This window comes from Cololabis saira, chromosome 5 (assembly GCF_033807715.1).
Source record: "Cololabis saira isolate AMF1-May2022 chromosome 5, fColSai1.1, whole genome shotgun sequence".
Classification (NCBI taxonomy): Eukaryota; Metazoa; Chordata; class Actinopteri; order Beloniformes; family Belonidae; genus Cololabis; species Cololabis saira.
Window position 1 is genome coordinate 40,648,019 of NC_084591.1, and position 20,963 is coordinate 40,668,981.

The window sequence follows — 20,963 nt, forward strand, 5'->3', positions numbered from 1 at the left end:
AATCAAAACTGCCCTTTATGAGACACCACTTTAAGCCTTGATAAAAGTAAAACAGTTACAAGCAATGTTCCACAGCTTAAGCTGTCATGAGTGGTGAAGTAAGCACCAAGGTGTAAACAGGTTTATTTCTGTTGTAAAGTCAGGCATTTTAACAGGGGGTGTGTGGGACTGCTTCTGGATACAGCGTCATGTTTCCGTGTTGGATTCATTCTTAACTTCTCAGGGATAGCAGGGGTCACGTGGGAAAAACTTGGAGCATCGCTGTTTTTTTTTTTAGAGATTTGTGTCTTCACAAGAACAAAGAAGCTTGCAGTTTAAGCCTACGACTGAACAGGAACGTTGGACATAGGTGAGAGAAAGTCCAAGACGAGGATTTGTTTTGGTTGTTTTGTTTGTTTTTTTATGATATGTGATCAGACAAATAGCTGATAGACGGATCATTGAACAACCAAGTTCAGTTTTATTCTGGAACAATCTTTTTAAATGTTTATTTTTGAGAGCATTCAAAACCTTTTGACATGAAGCCCAACCCATCCAGATTAAGAGAAGAAAAGGCATCCAGGCAGCAAACAGCTCTCTCTCATGAGGTTGTCAAGTTTAGAGAACTGCTCCTGTCTGATCAAAGCTTTGTTTGGTTTTTATTGGTCTAAAAATGATATCAAAGATGGACTATTCTCTCCTCAGCACTTTGAACCATTCCTCAGAGATGAACTTAGTGTACACTTCGCCCTGTTTTGTTCATGGAGCCGGTTTTAGCCCACAGACACTACGAGTTAAGTTTTTCTAGGCTGTAACTTGTAACTTCGTATAAATAAAATGATGGGCACAAACATCTTTGCACTCTGATCCATAATAATAATAATACATATAAAAATACATGTCAAAATATAAACGTAAGTGTGCCTGTGTCTTAGTTAGGTGCATTCGCCTTTGTTTGTTCCTTTGTTCCAGCTGCAGTAACACTGGTGAACAAGCTGTAGTTTGCACAAAAGTTGTACAAGTAGCTTTTCGGAGCACCATGTATTTTACAATGTTTTTATCTTATTGCTCTTATCCATTCCTAACTTGGAGGAAATTTTGCTCTTGGTGTTTTAATTCTTTTTTAGCCTCATGTCTTTTATTTCTTATATTTATTTCATGAACTGCAGCACTTTCTGTCGAGCCGAAGCTGTCTCTTGTTTTATATGTATGTGTTCTTCTTAAATGTCTTGTTCCTGAACTGATTGTCTGTTTTCTGCTGCTTGTTTAACTCTCGACTGCAAAACCAGTTTACCCTTGGGTATCAATAAAGTAACCTGTACCTATTCGCCTTCTGTGATACATTTAAGTTTTTTAGCAGGCGCCAGAAATTACATTCATGCTCAACTGCAAACTGTAAAGGACACCAGGGCCAAGGTGATATAATCTTGTAATTTTCTTTTAACCAGTAGTTTAAAACCTGAGCCTGAACCTGAACATCCTCTAAACGTTCATATGTTCTGGAAATGCGGGGCCCTGGAAAGCTCAGTGAGGTGAGCGGGTGCCATTTACAGAGGCTGTTGCCCTTGTGTCGGCAGCGCAGGTTTGAGTCTCGGCCTATCGCTCTTTGCTGCGTGTCTTCCCCCTCTCTCTCCCTAGCCATTTCCTGCCTGCCCAGATGTTTTCTTTTTCTTTAAGAAGTTTCATAAAACAGAATCATCCTCTTCTGTCTAGAGGTTTTTTGCCTTCCGAGTGTGCAAGTGTATGTGTAATAGGGATGGGCGGTATTGACTAAAAAATGTATCACGATAATTTCTGGAATTTATCCCGATAACGATAAAAATCACGATAAAAAAAATACCAATTCAACTCCACCTTTGTAACTATAAATCTATCACCACATTCAGTCGTTGGAGCCCCAAATCACTGCTCTAAAAGATACTGAATACTACTAAACTACACCAATTAAATTGAATTAAAAAAAACAATTAAATGAGTTACACCTGTACTGCAAAACTGTAATGACTCAGATCCGCCATGTTTTCCTTCCTTCCTTCCTTCCTTCCTTCCTTCCTTCCTTCCTTCCTTCCTTCCTTCCTTCCTTCCTTCCTTCCTTCCTTCCTTCCTTCCTTCCTTCCTTCCTTCCTTCCTTCCTTCCTTCCTTCCTTCCTTCCTTCCTTCCTTCCTTCCTTCCTTCCTTCCTTCCTTCCTTCCTTCCTTCCTTCCTGTACGTTGTGCATGGATTTAACGCAGAACCATAAATCAGCTTTACACAAAAACGTAATCAACGGGAATTTATCGTTTTTACCGCGAGATGACAAATTCTTACCGTGGGGAATTTTTTTGACGTTTTATCGTGAACGGTAAAATATCGCCCATTCCTAATGTGTAATGTGTAATTTCAGTTTATGCATTGAATTTTAAAGTATATTATCATTAAGTGTTGAACAAAGGATTATATTCCTCTTTCTGCATATGAAAGAAAAACATAATTTTCCAATGACATGCCTGAAAACAGTATGACCAGTCATGCGCATCAAATCACCCTGGTTTTTTTGTGTGTGATCTTTTCCATAGTGTGAAACATGCTTGAGGGTCAGTCTGGAGCAGGCAACAGGTGCAGAAACGGCAGTGAGAGCAGAGACAACACACTTCTACAGGAAACAGGCCATTCAGACTCACCGTCTTCTCTGCATTCCTCCGGCGGCTTTGCTTTCTTTGCTAGCCGAGGATCGAGCCATGACGTAGTTTTGGTGTTGTGACTAGAGAAGAAGAACATGTAGATGAAGAAGGTGGGAGGAGGAAAAGTGCAAACAAAGGTCAGAGAGAGAGAGACTGGCAGAGAGGATAAAAGAAAGAGACAGTTCAAAATAACACTAATGACCTGTATGTGTGGCGTGATGAAGAAAAACAAGAGGATTTCTGAGGTAAACGAAATAACCAATAATCTTGTAATTAACCCTCAGCCAGTAAAAAGCAAGGGTCAGAGAAGAAGCCAAAAGGTTGCATGTATGTGTATATAGCTATGCGTTTTTGTGTGATTAGCACAACTCAGTCATATCAATTATTCAACATGAGGGCCAGACTATGAAATTTACAAGCTGGCATACATATACCACGATTTTAAAGTGGATGTGTTACATCACATTTATTATTAAACATCTATGTATTATTGAAAGTAGATATACAACCCATGCGCAAGCTAAATATGTAAAGCTACATATTATTTTTGAGTAAAATGAACCCTCAGGCAAATAAACAAAAGAACAATAATTCCTGTTTAGAAAGAGGTTATCACGTACTCTATAAAATAAACTTCTCCCTTCTCCGTGTAGGCCATCTCCCAGTTGTCGGGCAGAGGACCCAGCTCTTCCTCGTCCGCGTCGGGGACTTTGGTGGGGGATTTGGAGGGAGATTTTGGGGCCTCCTCCCCGTCAGTTGGAGGCTCGGCAGAGGCTGGAGTCTGGCTGGACCCTTCCACTGCAACCTCCCCAGAGGCATCTGTGCTCTTGTCCTCGTGTTCACTGGACTCTGTGGAACACACACACACACACACAAACACACACACACACACACAAGAGTTATTCTCACATGCCCTCCGTACACACATGTAGATCTGAATGCACACTGCATACGCCATGCATGATGAGTCAGAGTCAAGCCACTGCAGCACTGTGGACCCCCAGGAGACAGAGAGCAGGGGGCGGGGGGGACGCGGGAGAGATGGAGTATGAGGACAATCAGCATGAGCCGAAAAACAACGTAGAAATGTCAAAAACTGAGAAACAGGGAAAGACAGAGTCTATGGGGGTCAGAGAATGAGTCACACACACAAGGAGAGGTTTTTCAGCAGTGGGAGCAAAGCTGGTGTCATCCGAGCCAGTGGGGGACAGAAACACCATCCTAAATAATTCGACAGTACTCCTGTGTTGACTTTGAAACGGGGAGCAACACAGTCAGAAACCAAATCAAATGGCAAGCGAATCATTAACACGTTACTCTAACAAGGCTTGAAGAAAAAGTCTGCAGAAAGGTTTTTCCACAGTTTCTCAGGGTCCGTTTCCTCATCCAGACCAAGTAAAAGTCACCCGTTTCAGATAGGGCTGGGGATCGATTCAAATGTCAAGAATCGATTTGATTCCGATTCTTAAGATTCAGAATCGATTATCAAGATTTGATTCGATCCGATTCAATTCAATTCCGATATTGATTTGGGTTAGTGTTATTAAAACTGTTTTTTGAGCTGTTGCATGAATTATATGACTGTAGTTATGCAAAATATTAATACTAGTATGATATTGAGATTCAACAGCAAGTATTGTCAGCTAATGATGCTGTAAGGACCAATCACCTCCCAGAATGCTGATAGAACTGCTTTCAGAAACATCATGTGGGTCAGAATTACCAAACAGATCCAGGTCAGCAAACAGAGACGGATGAAATCAGTTTTATTTTTTCCCACATTCCATTTTTATTTGTTCCATTTTCGGTCTATTTTGGTTTTTAATTTTTGAGCATTTGGTTTTTAGCATTTTTTGCAAATGTAACCCCAAGACAGTATATAAAGTGATGAAATATAGACAATTTATACAATTATAACCTAACACTTTAATGTTTTCATACCTTTAAACATATTTAAAGGCAAAAACATGGCACCAGTTATTCTCGTGTCCAACAAAACATTCCTTTTTTGGGGATAAACAAAAAAATAACTAAAAGTTGTAATGTAATGATGAACCCCCGCCCCCAAAATTAAAAAAAAAAAAAATCAATCTTTAGACATATGAATCGATTTTTAGGAATTAATATGAGAATCGATTTAGAATTGCGAAATTTCAACACAGGCCTAGTTTCAGAGGAAATAAGATTTGTCTGAACATCTTGTAACATCAGAAGGGAAAGCACATCCAAAGTTTTAACAAAATAAAATAAAAAGCTGGAGGATTATTGACATTTTTGTAATACTTTAGGAAGGTAAAAGAAATGTGTGACAGTGAGAAAATAAATAAAGCCAAAAAAATATGTCTTCCTTCAACAACAGACTATAAAGACAGATGGAAGGAAGAGGATGAGGAGAGGGCAGCTGAGACAGGACCAGAGGGACGGGGAAAAATCAAGAGGTCAGAAGGAAGACGATGGCAGACGAGAGGAAGAGAGAAAGAGAGGAGGACTGGGGTATTAATAGCACCAAGGACAAAGGCCAGTGGCAGAAAGACAGCAGGAGAGACAGAGAAATGAGAGGACAGAGAGACAGGAGCTTGAACCTTCATGAGACTAAAGTCGGTGTCAAACAGTGGACAGATTAAGTGTCCTTGTGCATTCTGTTATGTAAGGTGATTGTCAACATGTGCAGTTCACATTCTTCTCGAGACTGGACTGCAGAGGAAAAGAGACTTTCTTTTTGCCTTCAGGGGACAATAAGAAGCACAGGTAACAATTGCACTAACAAAGAGACGGCAATAAATTCAAACCAGACTTTCCCACTTGCTTGGATATGATGCTATAAAATGTCCCCATGACTGAGCTCTTGTGATACACTTTTATTAAAAATGAGACATAAAACTGTTATGGTTTATAGATGCTGTTGCCACATTTTGTTAAGATCAACTGGTTTTGGTCCTGGTCACGCTGTGTTGCTTTGCTAAGCTCATATTTTGTGCCTATTCGCTGTATGTTTTGTTTTATTGTGAAATGTTAGGGTTTCTCTCTCTTGTCCAAGAGTACCTGGTGTAATAGCCACCCCATTGCCATTGACGACCGGGATCTCTTCCTCTTCCTCCTCAGGCGGCTCCAGGCTGGCTCGCTGCTCCATATTGCTAACTGACTGGTTTCTCTTTCTCTTGCCCTGGGCGCTGGGCCGGGCTCCGGGAAGCAGGGCCTCACTCACATTCAGAGGGGGGGCTGCCGGGGAGGGCTCAGCTGGAGGTTTGGGCGTACCGTAGAAGTTGTCTGAGGGAAGAGGGGTACAAAAAAAAACCTTTGCATTAGAGGCCACATATGAACGGAGAGACTCTCAGGTGATGCCACACACCATTACTGTCCTCTGTGGCTTTGACATGAAGACTAAGCTGTCTGAAGAGACAGGAGCAGAGACGACTACACCAAGCCCTTCCAGGCAACTACCGTATTTTCTGGACTATAAGCCGCTACTTTTTTCATAGGTTTTGAACCGTGCAGCTTATACAAATCTATTCTGTGGATTTTTCTTCCACCGCTCGGGGTGCTCTAACCGGAATTAGAATAAAAACTAAGACAAAATAAATGCAAAGAAGAATACGTGACTTCTTCTTTAGCAGATAGAAGTAGAAGCAGATTTCAAACAGATAAATAGATAAATAAATACTGGTTATTTTCTCTTGGTTCTGTCCCGTTTTAATCAGTAAAGTTGCTGCCGTGTTAAAAGACACTGTTAGGAAAGGATCTATTTAGGTACAAACATGTACATCATTTACAGTTCAAAATCCTTCTGTACATGTAGTAAATATCTAATCTAACAACATAAATATCTGCGGCTTGCATCTTTTTTTTTTTTTTAAATAGAGCGGATGCGGCTTGTATGCAGGTGCGGCTTATAGTCCAAAAAATATGGTAACTATATCTTACATAAAAGTATAATCAATGTTTTCCACTTGAGGGCTGGTGATTTAGAATGAAACTGGCATTCAAATAATTTGACACTGGTTACTGTCAAAAAACAAAAACAGCTGGTGTTCCTCATTATTCTGACTTTTATTTAGAAATTAAACTAAAGCAATAATACAATACTACACTATAACACTCAGACGGGGTACGAAGACCAACCAATCCAAGCATACAAACACAAGTCAGAGCCATACTTTAATCTGTGAATTATATTTGTGGCCTAACATAAGACAGCAAGCATGAGAAGGGAGAGATCCATGCATCCACCAGGTGATCTTCCAGAATAAACACATCTCAGTCAATCTCCCATTTAGTCATCTTCAGCAGATCACACCATCATTTACTTTTTCCAGGTTGCAGTCTTTCTATTCTGCATCACCTTCAGGTTTGATACTCTTAAGCATGACTCACTAGTTTATTAATCTAAAAGCCTAAATTAGCTGACTGCTCCTCTTTTTCTTTTTGCAACATTTTCGAGTCTGCGTGGACAGGAAATGGAGGCAGAAAGAGAAAGAGGACACAGGTAAAGGGTCACGTGCAGGCTGGCCGTAGCCAGAGGTGGACAGAGTACTCGACCCCAGTACTTGAGTAAGAGTACAAATACTACTGGTCAAAATTTACTCTGTTACAAGTAAAAGTAGCTCAGTCAAAATATTACTCGAGTAAGAGTAGAAAAGTAAATGCTTTTAAATTTACTTTAAGTAAAAGTAAGAGTAAGAGTAAGAGTACATTTCTTATTTTCCACATCAGTAAATTACTATATTTTTTCTAAATTAATTGAAGGATCTTTTAACTCTTGTTTCTGAGAATTCGATGTTGGGTTGTTGAAAGCAGAGAGGTAGTTCTGCTTCGGTAGACACAATAAACATTTGAAAATAAATGTCTGTGGTTTGTCTGTGCCCTCGTTTTTTACTCGGTCGAACTCAAACATTAAGTTAAGATACGGCCAAGGATTTTGTGAAAGTCCCTGCTCCGAGTCCGGCTCATTATCAGACTCAGACGACTCAGCGGATTGTCTTTCTTCCCCTGACGCAGGCGTAGCCATTGTTGCAGCTCTGTCTTGACTTGTTGCGGCTCTGTCTTGACAAACGCAGGCTACTTTGGCGGTATTGTTTTGAGGAGGCTTGACGTATTTCCGCTTTACGTACATCCCAGTGGAGAGCGTGCACTGTGATAGGTCTCCTCCTTTGACAAAAACAGCTTGTGTCCAATAGGATTTTAGGGAAGAAGAAAAAAGAGCAGACCTGAAAGTAACGAGTACTTTTCAGCCTTCCTAGAAATTTACTCGAGTAAAAGTAAAAATATTTGTCTTGGAAATGTATTCAAGTAAGAGTAATAAGTACCAAATAAATCTAATACTCAAGTAAAGTACAAATCCTCTGGATATGTACTTAAGTACAGTACTCAAGTAAATTTACTCCGTTACTGTCCACCACTGGCCGTAGCCTCTACATACAGGTGTGTCTGTTCAACAGACCCAGATTTCTCCTGTTCAGTATTATTCAGTCTCAGAACTTGTTAGGACAGACATGGCGGGGTATATTTGGAAAGTGCCTATTACACATACAGAGTTAGAGAGATGAATAGTATGTTGGTGAGTTTTATTAAAACCTATTAGCATCATAAACAGCAGACAATGTCCTTAATGACTTGAGGGGACATTTCAGTTTCTCCAGAAATTCAGATTGTCAAATAGAGATTTGTTTCCACGACAAACGATGTCCCCTCAAACAATTTTCCTCTACTGTGATTTCACGACATAATGCTGCCAATAATGTGTATAACTGTGCTTAGTTACTTCCGTTTGTGTTGGTCACAGTTTTTATAAGACTCAGGCGAGGCTCAGAGTGTTTATAACCAAGCAAAGTTACCACATGATCCCAGATCCCAGCTGGGTCTCTGCTGGAGCTCTCCATTATCAGTGACGGGAGCACACAGCATGTTCGCATATCCATACGTCTCATTATCTCAGGAAGATAGAACAGTCTTTTACAGTATTATTCAGAACTCAGCTCACTTCTCGGGTTTACGGGAACAGTGCTACAGTATAAACCGGTACTTTAGTGCAAGGAGACATGGGGAAATGATGTGGATCAGAGCTGGAACAATCGGGGACGTTCAACAGAAGTTGACCTTTCAAATCCAGGTTAAATACAATTGTATACTGCACCATCCTCAATTTAACATAAATGACCCATCATGACTCATCTTCACATCATATTATGTATTCATATCTTTCTACTTTTGTCTTTAATGGATTTTTGACTTTCCTTCGTCTTTTAAATGCACAAGAAAACTAATTTTACCAATGAATGTCCACATTTGAAAAGAATAGAGGAAATCGTGGTATTTATTTATTTATTTTTTACCTATTGAACACAGTCCTGTGGAGGAATTTCCTGCGTGATCAGCTTAGCAGGTGGAAACAGGTGCAGCTTCTTGATAAAACAATAAGCAAAACTCCAGCGAGTCCCCTGCACCACTGAAACACCTAACCTGTGATGTCTCTCTGTTCGGAGGGACAAGATTAAAACCCAAATGCAGAAATAACTGGTATCTGCCAGTACTCACTCTAATGGTGCTGCTGATGGGAATAAAAACGGAGAATGGTAGAAAATAAGCACAGGACTGAAAAGGGAACCATATAAAAAGAATGTGGTCCCTATAAAATAGATGCATGAACATATTTAATATATCAAAAGCACACAGCTCCCTTTTTGACTGACACTACTAGGGGTGGGCAAAAATATTGATACGGCAATATATCGCGATACATAGTCTCCTGATACGATATCGATATTCAATGTATGTATCGCGATATATTGCCGTATCAATATTTTTGCCCACCCCTAGCTGCACTTTATTTTGTGATTTCAGTGTGGGTGAGACACTGCATTTTATTTTTGTCATTTTAAGTCAGGGGAAAGTAGCTGTACTGTATTTTTGTGATTTCAATTTCAGTGTGGGTGAGACACTGCATTTTATTTTGAGTATTTTGTATCTAAGAATAATGCACACACTGCACTTTTCATTGTGTTTCAGTTTGTTTTTTCATGCAAATATGTTGCATAATTAAAATGGAAAGTTTGAATTACATTGTTTTGACTCAGTCTGTCCAATGCATTATCACTATCATCTGATGTACATATATACAACTTGGATTTTAAGATGTGTAATGGATTTTTAAATTTTTCGGTGAACTATGAAGAATATCGCGATATATCGCATAATCGGGATATCGCAATTTGTATCGTATCGTGGCTCAAGTATCGTGATGCGTATCGTATCGTGAGGTCCTTCCCAATACTCCTAGACACTACAGCTTTCAAGTGAGAGAGAAATATGTCTTATTTCATAAGCCTTTATTTTATAATCGCTCAAGGAAGAGAGCAGGGGAAGGTAGGTCACAAAGAAGAAACATAAGCCGTTGTCTCTGGAGCTTCAGACAGGACAATCAGGTGTGGACATCGTCTGCAGTGACTGGTAGCACAGATCACAAGGGGTGTCTGGGTAAAACATGCAGAAGGGAGGACACCTTGACCACTTAGATGCTTTTTAATTCTCAGAGCAGTGGCCAGCCTCATTCTCGCACAGGCTCAAACGAACCTTACAGGCTCCTGTGCTGCGTACTGGGGATTTAAACATTTGCACTCTCACTCTGCAGGGTAATGCCTAGAAAGCTGGGAAAAAAAATCAGGGCTGCAGTGTAGGTAAGAAAAACAGTGACAGTGAGAAATGAGGAGAGAGGTCAGGGACAAGAGGAGGAGGACAAGCTCAGAGCAGACATATATATAGAGTCAAGGAAAAGACAGTAAAAGCAATAAAAGACAAAAGCAGGATCAGCATTAAAGAGTCCACCAGCACAGCACAAGGTGCGGAGATTTTGTCCACATCACCACTTCCTTAATTACCGTGATCTCATCATGTCAAAAGGCACAGGTAAACAATGACTCAAAATACAAAACTGCACAAACAACAACCACCTACCAGTGAAGGTGTCTGGCTAACATGATTAGGAGAACATAACACACCCTTGAGACACATTTACACCCAAGTTCGTCTTCACGCAGCACACACGTCTACAGCCAAATGTTCCCCTGATGGTGACTGCTTGATACGCCCGAAGGCTTCTTGGCATTAACGTGGGTTTACCCACCTTCAGCTGTGACACATCTCTTACTGAAACATATTATTATCATCTTACGTGCACAAAGACTTGTACGCACAGATGCATGCAGTACCGTTACCCTGAAGAGTTTCAAAACTCCACATCTACTTTTTTACTCCTTTACCGTCTCCAGGAACAAAACTCTAATCTTGATTTGTTTTTAGGCTTTTGAACAATTCAAATGTCCTTCTTTCTTATCTCTGCATCAACACAAGACTAGTACTAGAGTATTATTCCAAAATGGTTTCTTTTATCAAAATCATGTGACGTCAACCCCCTGACTTTACCATTAAACAAAAGACATAGGGCCTGATTTACTAAAGATTTGCGTGTGTAAAAACGTGTGCAAACTTGACAGCACCCGCAAACCAAAGTGCAAGCTGATCTAATAACAGCGTGCAAAGAGGACTGCGTCTCTCAAATGCGCAAAATAGCACACGCTATTCAATTAGTACTTTTGCCCTGATGAATAATCAATATGGGGCGTACCCGCCAGAAATCGCTAAATACTGGGAGGGGAAAATGCAAATTGGTCCATTTACCACGCGCAATGAGATTTACCAAGCCTGAAAGTTATTGCGGGGATTGTGATTGCGTCTGTATTTAATACGTTCGAAAGGAAGGTGCTAATCTCCACATGCAAAAGGAGAAATATTTTATTTGAATGTTAAATCGAGTATTATTCAGCAAAAGGTTGCCACAGGAGGCACATTCATTTTTTTATTTGTGATAATAAATAAATCACGTGTTTTCATGGAGAAAAAAGTGTTTCTCATTGTGCGCCTATACTTGTTCTGCAGTTGTCATACCCCGGTGTTGTGCCGTATTCAGCACCCCTGCCGTGAAAAGCACCCCCTCGTCTGACAAAAATGATATTCTCATTCTGTTTCACGTTCTGTTTAGCGTCCAGTTTTGTGTTAATGATTCATGTTTAAATGTGCTCATGGATTCCACAATAGTCATACTTTCCCACAATCACAGTCACAGATAACAAAAATCGGGTAAATGGTTATTGATGTCATTAATTAATAGCCTGCTTACTGTGTTGTCTTCCATAATATTTGTCAATATATATAATATAAACTCCTAAGTATGTGTTTGTGTGAGTGTGTATATATAAATATATTGAAGTGTCAGTGTGTTGTTTTTTTTCTTGGTCTACTTATCATTGAATATAGAGGGGGTGCTTTTCACGGCAGGCGTGCTGAATACGGCACAACAATTTGCCTCTTCCACTAATATCTCTATAACTCCAACTCGTCAAATTTCATTTTGCGCTTGCGACTATATCCTGCTTTCCATCCAGACTCTCCATGGCGCAAAGTTTGCGCCGCAAACCGTAAGACGCGCAACACCTCATTTAAATACTGCTGTTTGCACCTGGTATCAATTGCGCACGCAATCTTAGTTGATCACCCGCAAAACACACAACAACAGCACGCGCAAACTTTTTCAGTGCACACGCAATTTAGTACTCTTTATTTAGGATCTTAGTAAATCGGGCCCATAAAGTATAAAATGACATCCACAGATTCCCTGTCTTGGACTGTGGGGACAAACTGTTAACTGAGACAAACTGAGATTTTGAAAGTGGGATGAAGCAATCTGTATCTGAAGACACACATGCTGTCATTGCAGGGGACAGGAACAGTTTGTCATTCAGCCACTTCTACTTCGGGTACTTTGTAAAGCTACTCAGCTTGGTGATCTTATTCTGCCAAACACTGACAAGGCTCATGGATCGGGACATCTCTGAGGGAACGGGAGACAACTTCAGTTTCAGCCTTGATTTAGGAGAACTATTTCTCACTGTTTGTACTGGTTCTGTTTGAGAAAAAGACGATGCAGCAAATGCAGACGTCGACCAATATGTTGATACCACTCCACACAAGAAACAAAACCCAGACAACTATCTAGAGGTGACCATGTTTTTTAACCAACAATCAATTCCAACACGTGGACTTTGGGTATCGGCCAGTAATGAGTACTTATCCAATACCGCTATCTTTCATCGCTGCTTCTTTTTATTAACTATTTAAAGCATTATTTTTTGTTATTAACATTGAATAAATAATTTATATATTTTTTTTTTTTTTTTTTTTATTTATTTCGTTTCGTGCATGGTGGTCAATCTACACACCCATGACCGAAAAGGAGCAGGATGAAGACAAGTCTTATGTTACCTGCCCCTTATTAAATACCAAAACAAAAAGAACAGTCAATGTAACCAATATTTACAAAAATATACACTTAAATAGAACCAACCACATATATTAATAATACTGCTTAATTCCCAGTCTATTCATGATCATATAACTAAAATATTTTTTCTTTATACATTTTTTTGAACCTAAGTAAATTTGTACATTCCTTTAAATCATTTTGTAGAGAGTTCCACAGTTTTACTCCCACAACCGATGTACACATCTGCTTAAGAGTGGTCCTTGCATGCTGATGTTTGAAATTATATTTCCTTCTATGTTCTATATCTTCTGGATTTGAAAAAACAAACAACTGCTGTAGATTACTTGGTAATAATTTTCTTTTTGCCCTATGCATAACTAATAACGTCTGTAACTCAACTATTTCTTTAAATTTAATAAGTCCTGAATGAATAAATAATATGTTGGTGTGTTCTCTGTAATCTGCTTTATGAATGATCCTCACCTCACATATTATAAAAAGAAAGCCAGAAATTCAATTGAAAGTGGAGCCACAAATATATCAAATAAAAGGCATTCATGTTTTTACATTTGAACACGTTGGGGTCCACGTGTCTGCTGTAAACTGCCTGCGCTTCCTTCAGCCGACGTGAAATATGATCGGCTGTCTCATACTGTTTGGAGAAAGCAGTTTCTGAGATTTATTTCTGACCTGGGAAACTATACCGTGGCTTCAAACGTTCAGTTATGAAGTGAAATCCAACATTTCCAGTGACTGACAGGATGATCAACGAGGACTTTGATTCTACAGTTTTATCCACCGGTGCTCTGGGTGTCTGCCTTTGTTTAATCAATTTCTCTGTTTTCTAAAAGCAAAATCCACAGTTTGCAGGAGTGCTTCATCTATCGTTCCCCTTGACTTGTTAAAATCCTGCTTTTTCATGTGATGTCTCCTGAACTGCTCAATAACGTTTGCTCGTTTTGTACTGAGTTCTTTTATAAAAATCGCAAGGTATCGGATGGGGATTAAAAGTAAATACTCACCAGTAGCATTATGTTCAGCAGTATCAGGGATTTTTTCCAATACTGGTACTGATATCAGAACACTCAACTATTTCTATGATGATTCAAAACTGAGTAGAGTTCATCTAACACAAATCTGGTTTTGTGTTTCGTTTCAGATTCAAGAGAATATTTTGCATAATAAGACAAACGGCGGTACACTTGACATAACATTTTTTTTAATACCTTATTTTAATCTCTAACAGCAATCCCTACCAAGGCATTTTCTTTAGCTCTCATTTCACAAACAGTGTTTTTATTTTCTTTACGCTCATTGAAATGTCACTGCAGAAATTCAAGGCGCTCTTTGCCAGATACAACAGTGAGGGCCCCAGTGAGAGTTTCTCCATGTTTAACAATATGCATTATATATTTGTTGTTTTGTTTAAGGCTTTATTTTTAAGTTTGTAAGCACTGAGCAATTACAAATTACATTGTAATTTGCTCTGAAGAAGGCTCCGGCCGAAACGCGTCAGCGTTCACAATAAAAGATGCATACTTTTAACTGAGCCCGTCTGGCATCCACATTTTTCGGTGTGCTGCTTTCACCACTTTGTGGGATCTTCAAGGTTAGTTTCTTTTAAGTCCAGCACCCACTGCCTACTTTATTGGCAGCAATCAGAGGAAGCGCAGCTGTCTTCTTCTACCATGTTTAGGAATAATCTTAGTGAGTTCGACAAACAACGTTTATCTTTTGTTAACTCTGATCCATGTTCCCTCTAGAGAGAACAGTGATACTAAAATACACAGCAGCACATTTGCTGTCTTAAACAGGCTAAGTGAATGAAAATAACACTTAATACACACGTGATACTAATTAAGGTTCAACAATAACTCAAACGTGACTATTACGCACTGATTTATTTTCTTTTTAAGGGCTACAAACAAAGCTTTCCAGGGTCTTTTAAAATATGATTTTGCAAAATAACCAGTATATCCTTTCTTTCAATACTTTATTTGGCTCACACACATGAGACAACCGCTTTTATTATACTTTTTAGGAGGAATGAAGCAGTTTTTAACCAGTCACAGCTCCTGTTTTTACTCTATTGTTTCACGATTTTCATTGAATGTTTTAATTGTGTATATTTCTGATTTCATTTCTTCTTAGAGCCCTAAATGGAAATCACTCAGAGTTAACTCCTGTTGTTTTAAATGTGTACTAAATAAATAAAGGTGCGTTGACTTGATTATATAATTTAGCATAGTGATATATCACCCAGAGTCAAAGCCTTGTAAATACTTTATCACCTTTTTACATCCTTCTCTCCGATCCGTCTTTCGCTGCTTCCTTAATCAATGTGAATTATAAAATAGGTTACAGCCATTCCACTGCATACACCCGGGAACAGACAGCTACACCCAGGGGGTTTAACTTAGTTATACGTTAAGAAAAACACACTCGGTGAACAAGCGTTGAAGGGAGCACACACATAAACATGTGCTATAGCCGCTTCACATGGACATTCACACTGTGTGTGTGTGGGTGTGCTCCGCCGCACATGGTCTTCAGATATCTGCTGGGCAAATCCCCCATCTGTAGATGTTTCCCAGACGGTGTAACAAAGCAGACATTCTGAGACTCGACATAATGTGGGAGCGGCATTAGTTCAGCTAACACAGACACTAAAATCATTTATGCTCAGGAGCCATAAGAGGAAGCTATAGCACCGAGGAAGAATCTTTTTGTTTATTTGAGCTAGGGCTGTGCGATTAATCGATTTTAAATCTAAATCGGATTTATTAATCAAAATCGATGTTAAAAAAGGAAAATCTGGAAATGGATTTTCCTTTTTTGCAGCTGGCTGCATTACAGACAGAGCTCGTCTAGTCATCTTTGTTTGGTCAAGAAAATTGTAAATGTTGTCACTTTATTAAACTCAAGGAGGATTTACAGTATCTTTCAATTGCACTTCATTCCCAATAGGGAAATTTGTTTGCTATTTTTCTTTAAAAATAAAGATAAAATATTTTAAACAATTTATTCCATAGTCTTTTGTAGTTTTACCAAAAAAATCGAAATCGAAAATCGGGTTTTCAGAGAAAAAAATCGGGATTTTATTTTTGTCCAAAATCGCCCAGCCCTAATTTGAGCATCACCTGACACATTTAAGTAATCAAGATAAGATAGCACTAGAAGGAAGATTGAGTTTATAAATAGTAAAATAACTGTACTGACACATACATCATCGGTGTTGCTCGCCGAGCATCTGTGCTTGTCTCGCTGACGTTCCCGGAGCTCACCTTCATAAGTTCCGCTTTCTAGCAGGGCTCCACTTTGCTCCAGTTCCATAAAACGCTCCACGCTCACAAAGTTGTAGTCCACCCCTGGTACCTCCCCCTCCTTAGGCTGCCTGGTGGTACCTGCAGTGAGAGAGGGACCCAGAGGGAGAGAGAGCCAGAGAGGTCATTAGAGCCAAATAGGACACTCGAGATGAAAAGGCAGGAAGGCAGTGAAAGAATTGAGAGAAAGGCTTGGACAGGAAAAGACGGCAGATTTGAGGTTACAAAGTGTACCAGAGGAAGTGGGAGGGGAAGGGAAATAGTACAGAAGAGGCTGACTGAGGAGTCATCACTTGTGATAGCCAAATCCATTCACACAATTTTCTGAGTGACAGTGAGAGACATGGAGAGCAGCAGGGAGAGCAAAATCAAGCATGGAGACGCCATCAGTCAGTCCCTACGAGGCAATATGATCCTGCTTTAAGAATGACAGAATCAATATGGCAGTTTTACCAAGCACAAGTCGATCCCCCCCACACAGCACACAAACAGTGCCGATTGGCTTATTGTTGAAACAGCAGGAATGCAGAGGCTCCACATTACCATGCAGCAATTAGAGCCTTCCCGCATCAATGCTCTGGAGGTCTTCATCAGTGCATCGTGGCTCGGCTGTGTAATGGCAGCGGTGGGAGTTTTGAGTTTAATGAGGTGCTGTGTTTGTGTCTCTGCCAAGTGGACTTTCAGCTCAGACTCAGTGAATTCTGTTGGTGCCGATCCCTGCTCTTCATCGATCATGCCAGAAAAAAGGTCCCTGGTCTGGCAAAGAAATTGAGGCAGTTACTACATGCTAACAGCTTAGGTGGATTTATCTAACTACTGCCACAGTCCAAGATCTAGTTTCCAATTGTCTTAGTGGAAAAGTCAGAACAGCTGATTGGTAATACTGTCAAGATTAGGGGTGGGTATTGGGAAGGACCTCACGATACGATACGCATCACGATACTTGAGCCACGATACGATACACATTGCGATATCCCGATTATGCGATATCCCGATTATTATATTCTACATAGTTCACCGAAAAATGTAAAAATGCATTACACATCTTAAAATCCAAGTTGTATATATGTACATCAGATGATAGTGATGGATCTTAAAATCCGAGTTGCACGTTCATCAGATTACAGTGACAATTCATGGGACAAACTGAGTAAAAACAATGTTTTATTATAACTATACAAGCTAAAGTTACAACATATTTGTATATGTTTTTCATATTATTTACATCATATGAAATTAACATTACATTTAGTATGAGGTTGCTTTAATTATGTGGCAAATGATAATAAACACAAGAAAGATGGGTACTAAAACCAAAGACAGGCACAGTGATCAGTCAGTATAGATATAAATCCATAAATAAATAAACCTCTGTCCATTATTTTTCATTTTTTAAGGACAGGCAATTGTGTTAAATAAAAAATAAATTATAAAATTAAATAAAACGTGAAATAAAACCTGAGCTCAGTGCAGGGCCCTCCCAGGGTTGGTAGAGAGTGGCAATGCCCAGGACTGTCACTTAGGTAGGAGCACTGGGTGATATAATGGGAAAAAAATCGGGGATAAAAAAAAAAAAAAAAAAAAACGATAATCAAATTTTGAATATCGATATTGAATCAGCGATATATTGCCATATCGATATTTTTGCCCACCCCTAGTGAAGATTGAAGAAAAACAAAAAAACCCTTGACAGTTTGATAACAACAGTGTGAGCTGAGGCTGAATAAAGCAGCCGGCTTGTGAGGAAGACACATGTGGCCCACTCACACCTGTGAACACCATCTCACTCCAGAGTGATGTCTTAATCACTGAATCTCTATTGATCATCCGTCACCACTTTGCTCCCGTAGCGCATCTTCTGAGAATTCTCAACAGTATCTACTTCACTACTGGGAGAAAGGATGGCAGCTTATCAGCAGCGAACGAGAAGAGACGGGAAGTTCAGATCATCAGTCATAAAGAGGCATTCACGGTATACAACTACACAACCATGCCATACTGTGGAGACTGGATGTGATGGTTTGTTCTTAGATCTGTCTGCGTGAGTCTACATGTGCATACATAACCGTGACTGTAAATGGTTGTAAGGTGCCCAGTGTGTCAGCAACAATCATCAGACATCGTAAATCTACAAACCCCCAGGTATGAGGGAGAGTTTGTGTGTTTATCTGTGCGTCTACCACATTTGCACTCAAACACCCAATCCTCTGATTGATTATGCACTAACATAACATCATTTACTGATTAAAGGAGCATAGCTGACGGGGAGCACATTGCCAAAAGAAATATATGAGATGTTGTGCTACTTTACAATCTCTCATGACCTAAAAAAATAAATATTTTTATTGCTGCTGAAGTTGTTTCTGTTGAACAGATGTTTGAACTCCAGACATAAGTTTCTTTGTTATTCTATGTTTGGATGAAGATTTTTCTGACAGTCTGATCAAGTCTGCTCACAAATATCAATGAGGCGCGTCATGTACTTAGTAGGTATAACAAAAAAAAAAAGGTTTCATGAATGACATTAATCATCCTGCTGTGATGTTCATGACTAGAACACCCGACAAATACTGTACACCCCGTGAATCAAGGAAGGAGGAATTATTTTTTGGCAGCATTATACAATAACAGGTATTTTCAAGAGGTAATGTGTAATGTGAAGCCAGAAATTAAATTCCTACTCCACTCGAATCAAAATCGGAGCAGTGTAGCCGTGCAAAGGGAGGTGGTCTACCCTCGTGAAAGAAACTAGAAAACACGCGGCTCCTCCCTGTCAGGGCTATGGCGGCAATTCAACGGCAAATGTATTGTGAATCAAACCCCAAAAAAATTATTTCTGAGAATCAAAATCACTCTCTAACCGAAGGTGCAATTGTTTTCTCCAATGTACTTTTCTTTCCTCGCCATCATTTCTAAAACTATCTTCATTTCCAGACCGTCTTCCTCAGTTGCGCTTTTTCTTTTTGCGGTTGCTTTTCTGAAACGAGTCAAATCAGCTCTGCGTTGATCTATATCTAGCGTGTGGGACATAGCCAAGATCAGTACATTTGGCATTGAATTAAGGCCACCGTAACCTGACTTACTATACCACCAAAAATGTTTAGCGAAACAAAAATCTGCAGTGTTTTTCTCACCAATCTAAAGCGAAACATGTTGCTCAGCAAGCTGATGGGAACACACCCACCGTACGTCAGTCAAAGTTAGCTTTGCTCCCAGCTTCTTCAGCTGAACCCTCCAAAATATCTGCAGAGGTGCTGGGAGACGTTTCCAGCAGGATTTACTGTTTTACATATCCACTCAACAACAATATCAAAACTGACCATCGCGTTAGCCGAAGGTGAGTTAGTACAAACAGATGGTTGCTTCGGGAAGGGTGCTAGCACGACGATTACAAATACAGAAGTAGTAATTGCTGGCGATTGGCTGAGCCGACTGCCAATCAATCATATTAGAAATAAATGTATTGCTTGATATAAATGCCCCTGGCGTAGTGGAAAAAAATTCACCTCCCTCATAGTTGTCATGGATGTGAAATCAAACGATTGAAACCAACATTTTTTATGAACAAGGCTGTAAATATGTTTATTTCTCCTCTGAAGTCAGACATTTTAACATGGGAGTCAACGGAGATTGACTCAGTTTTGGAGCCAGCCTCTAGTGGTCCGTCGATGAACTGCAACGAAACGTAGTCCTGCATGAGCCTCAATCCGGAAGTGAGATGGTTGAAGCTTGGGCAGAACCTACGGTACATGACTGACATGTTCAAGCCCGGCCACAAAACAAAGGCCTTTGTCATGTCATCATGTTTTACTGAGGCTCACTCCCGCCACACAGACCAAAGCTATTTTATAGTTATTTACCACTAGGGATGGGCGGTATGGACTAAAACATTTATCACGATAATTTCTGGCATTTATCCCGATAACGATAAAAATGACGATAAAAAAATACCAATTCAACTCCACCTTTTTAACTATAAATCTATCACCACATTCAGTCTTTGGAGCCAAATCACTGCTCTAAAAAGATTTCTTTCTTTCTTTCTTTTTAGGCTCATTTCTTTCTTTCTTTCTTTCTTTCTTTCTTTCTTTCTTTCTTTCTTTCTTTCTTTCTTTCTTTCTTTCTTTCTTTCTTTCTTTCTTTCTTTCTTTCTTTCTTTCTTTCTTTCTTTCTTTCTTTCTTTCTTTCTTTCAGGCTCATATCTATCTTTCTTTCTTTCTTTCAGGCTCATATCTATCTTTCTTTCTTTCTTTCAGGCTCATATCTATCTTTCTTTCTTTCTTTCTTTCTTTCAGGCTCATTTCTTTCTTTCTTTCTTTCTTTCTTTCTTTCTTTCTTTCTTTCTTTCTTTCTTTCTTTCTTTCTTTCTTTCTTTCTTTCTTTCTTTCTTTCTTTCTTTCTTTCTTTCCTTCTTTCCTTCCTTCCTTCCTTCACGTACGTTGTGCGTAGATTTAACGCAGAACCATAAATCAGCTTTACACAAAAACGTCATCAATGGGAATTTATAGTTTTTTATAATAATTTATCGTTCAAATTCTTATCGTGAGGATTTTTTTTGACGGTATATCGTGAACGGTAAAATATCGCCCATTCCTATTTACCACGCCAAGTATCTGCAGGTAAACCTGTTTTCAGGCTCAGGTGTGGTCAACAGGTGAGATATCCCAAAGTAGTAAATCAAATGATTA

General features: G+C 39.4%; 1 protein-coding gene across 11 annotated transcripts in view; it reads right to left on the reverse strand.

Moving 5' to 3' along the window:
- The window catches only part of LOC133444346 (membrane-associated guanylate kinase, WW and PDZ domain-containing protein 2-like), a 116,863-nt gene that overhangs the window by 46,255 nt on the left and 49,645 nt on the right, over nt 1-20,963 (reverse strand). For all 11 annotated transcript variants that reach the window (XM_061722070.1, XM_061722068.1, XM_061722065.1 and 8 more), the window contains exons 3-6: nt 16,237-16,356; nt 5,683-5,907; nt 3,261-3,489; nt 2,641-2,720 (exon numbers count right to left, since the gene is read on the reverse strand). In XM_061722070.1, coding sequence (XP_061578054.1) covers nt 2,641-2,720; nt 3,261-3,489; nt 5,683-5,907; nt 16,237-16,356 — 654 coding nt within the window. The remainder of the gene's footprint in view (nt 1-2,640; nt 2,721-3,260; nt 3,490-5,682; nt 5,908-16,236; nt 16,357-20,963) is intronic.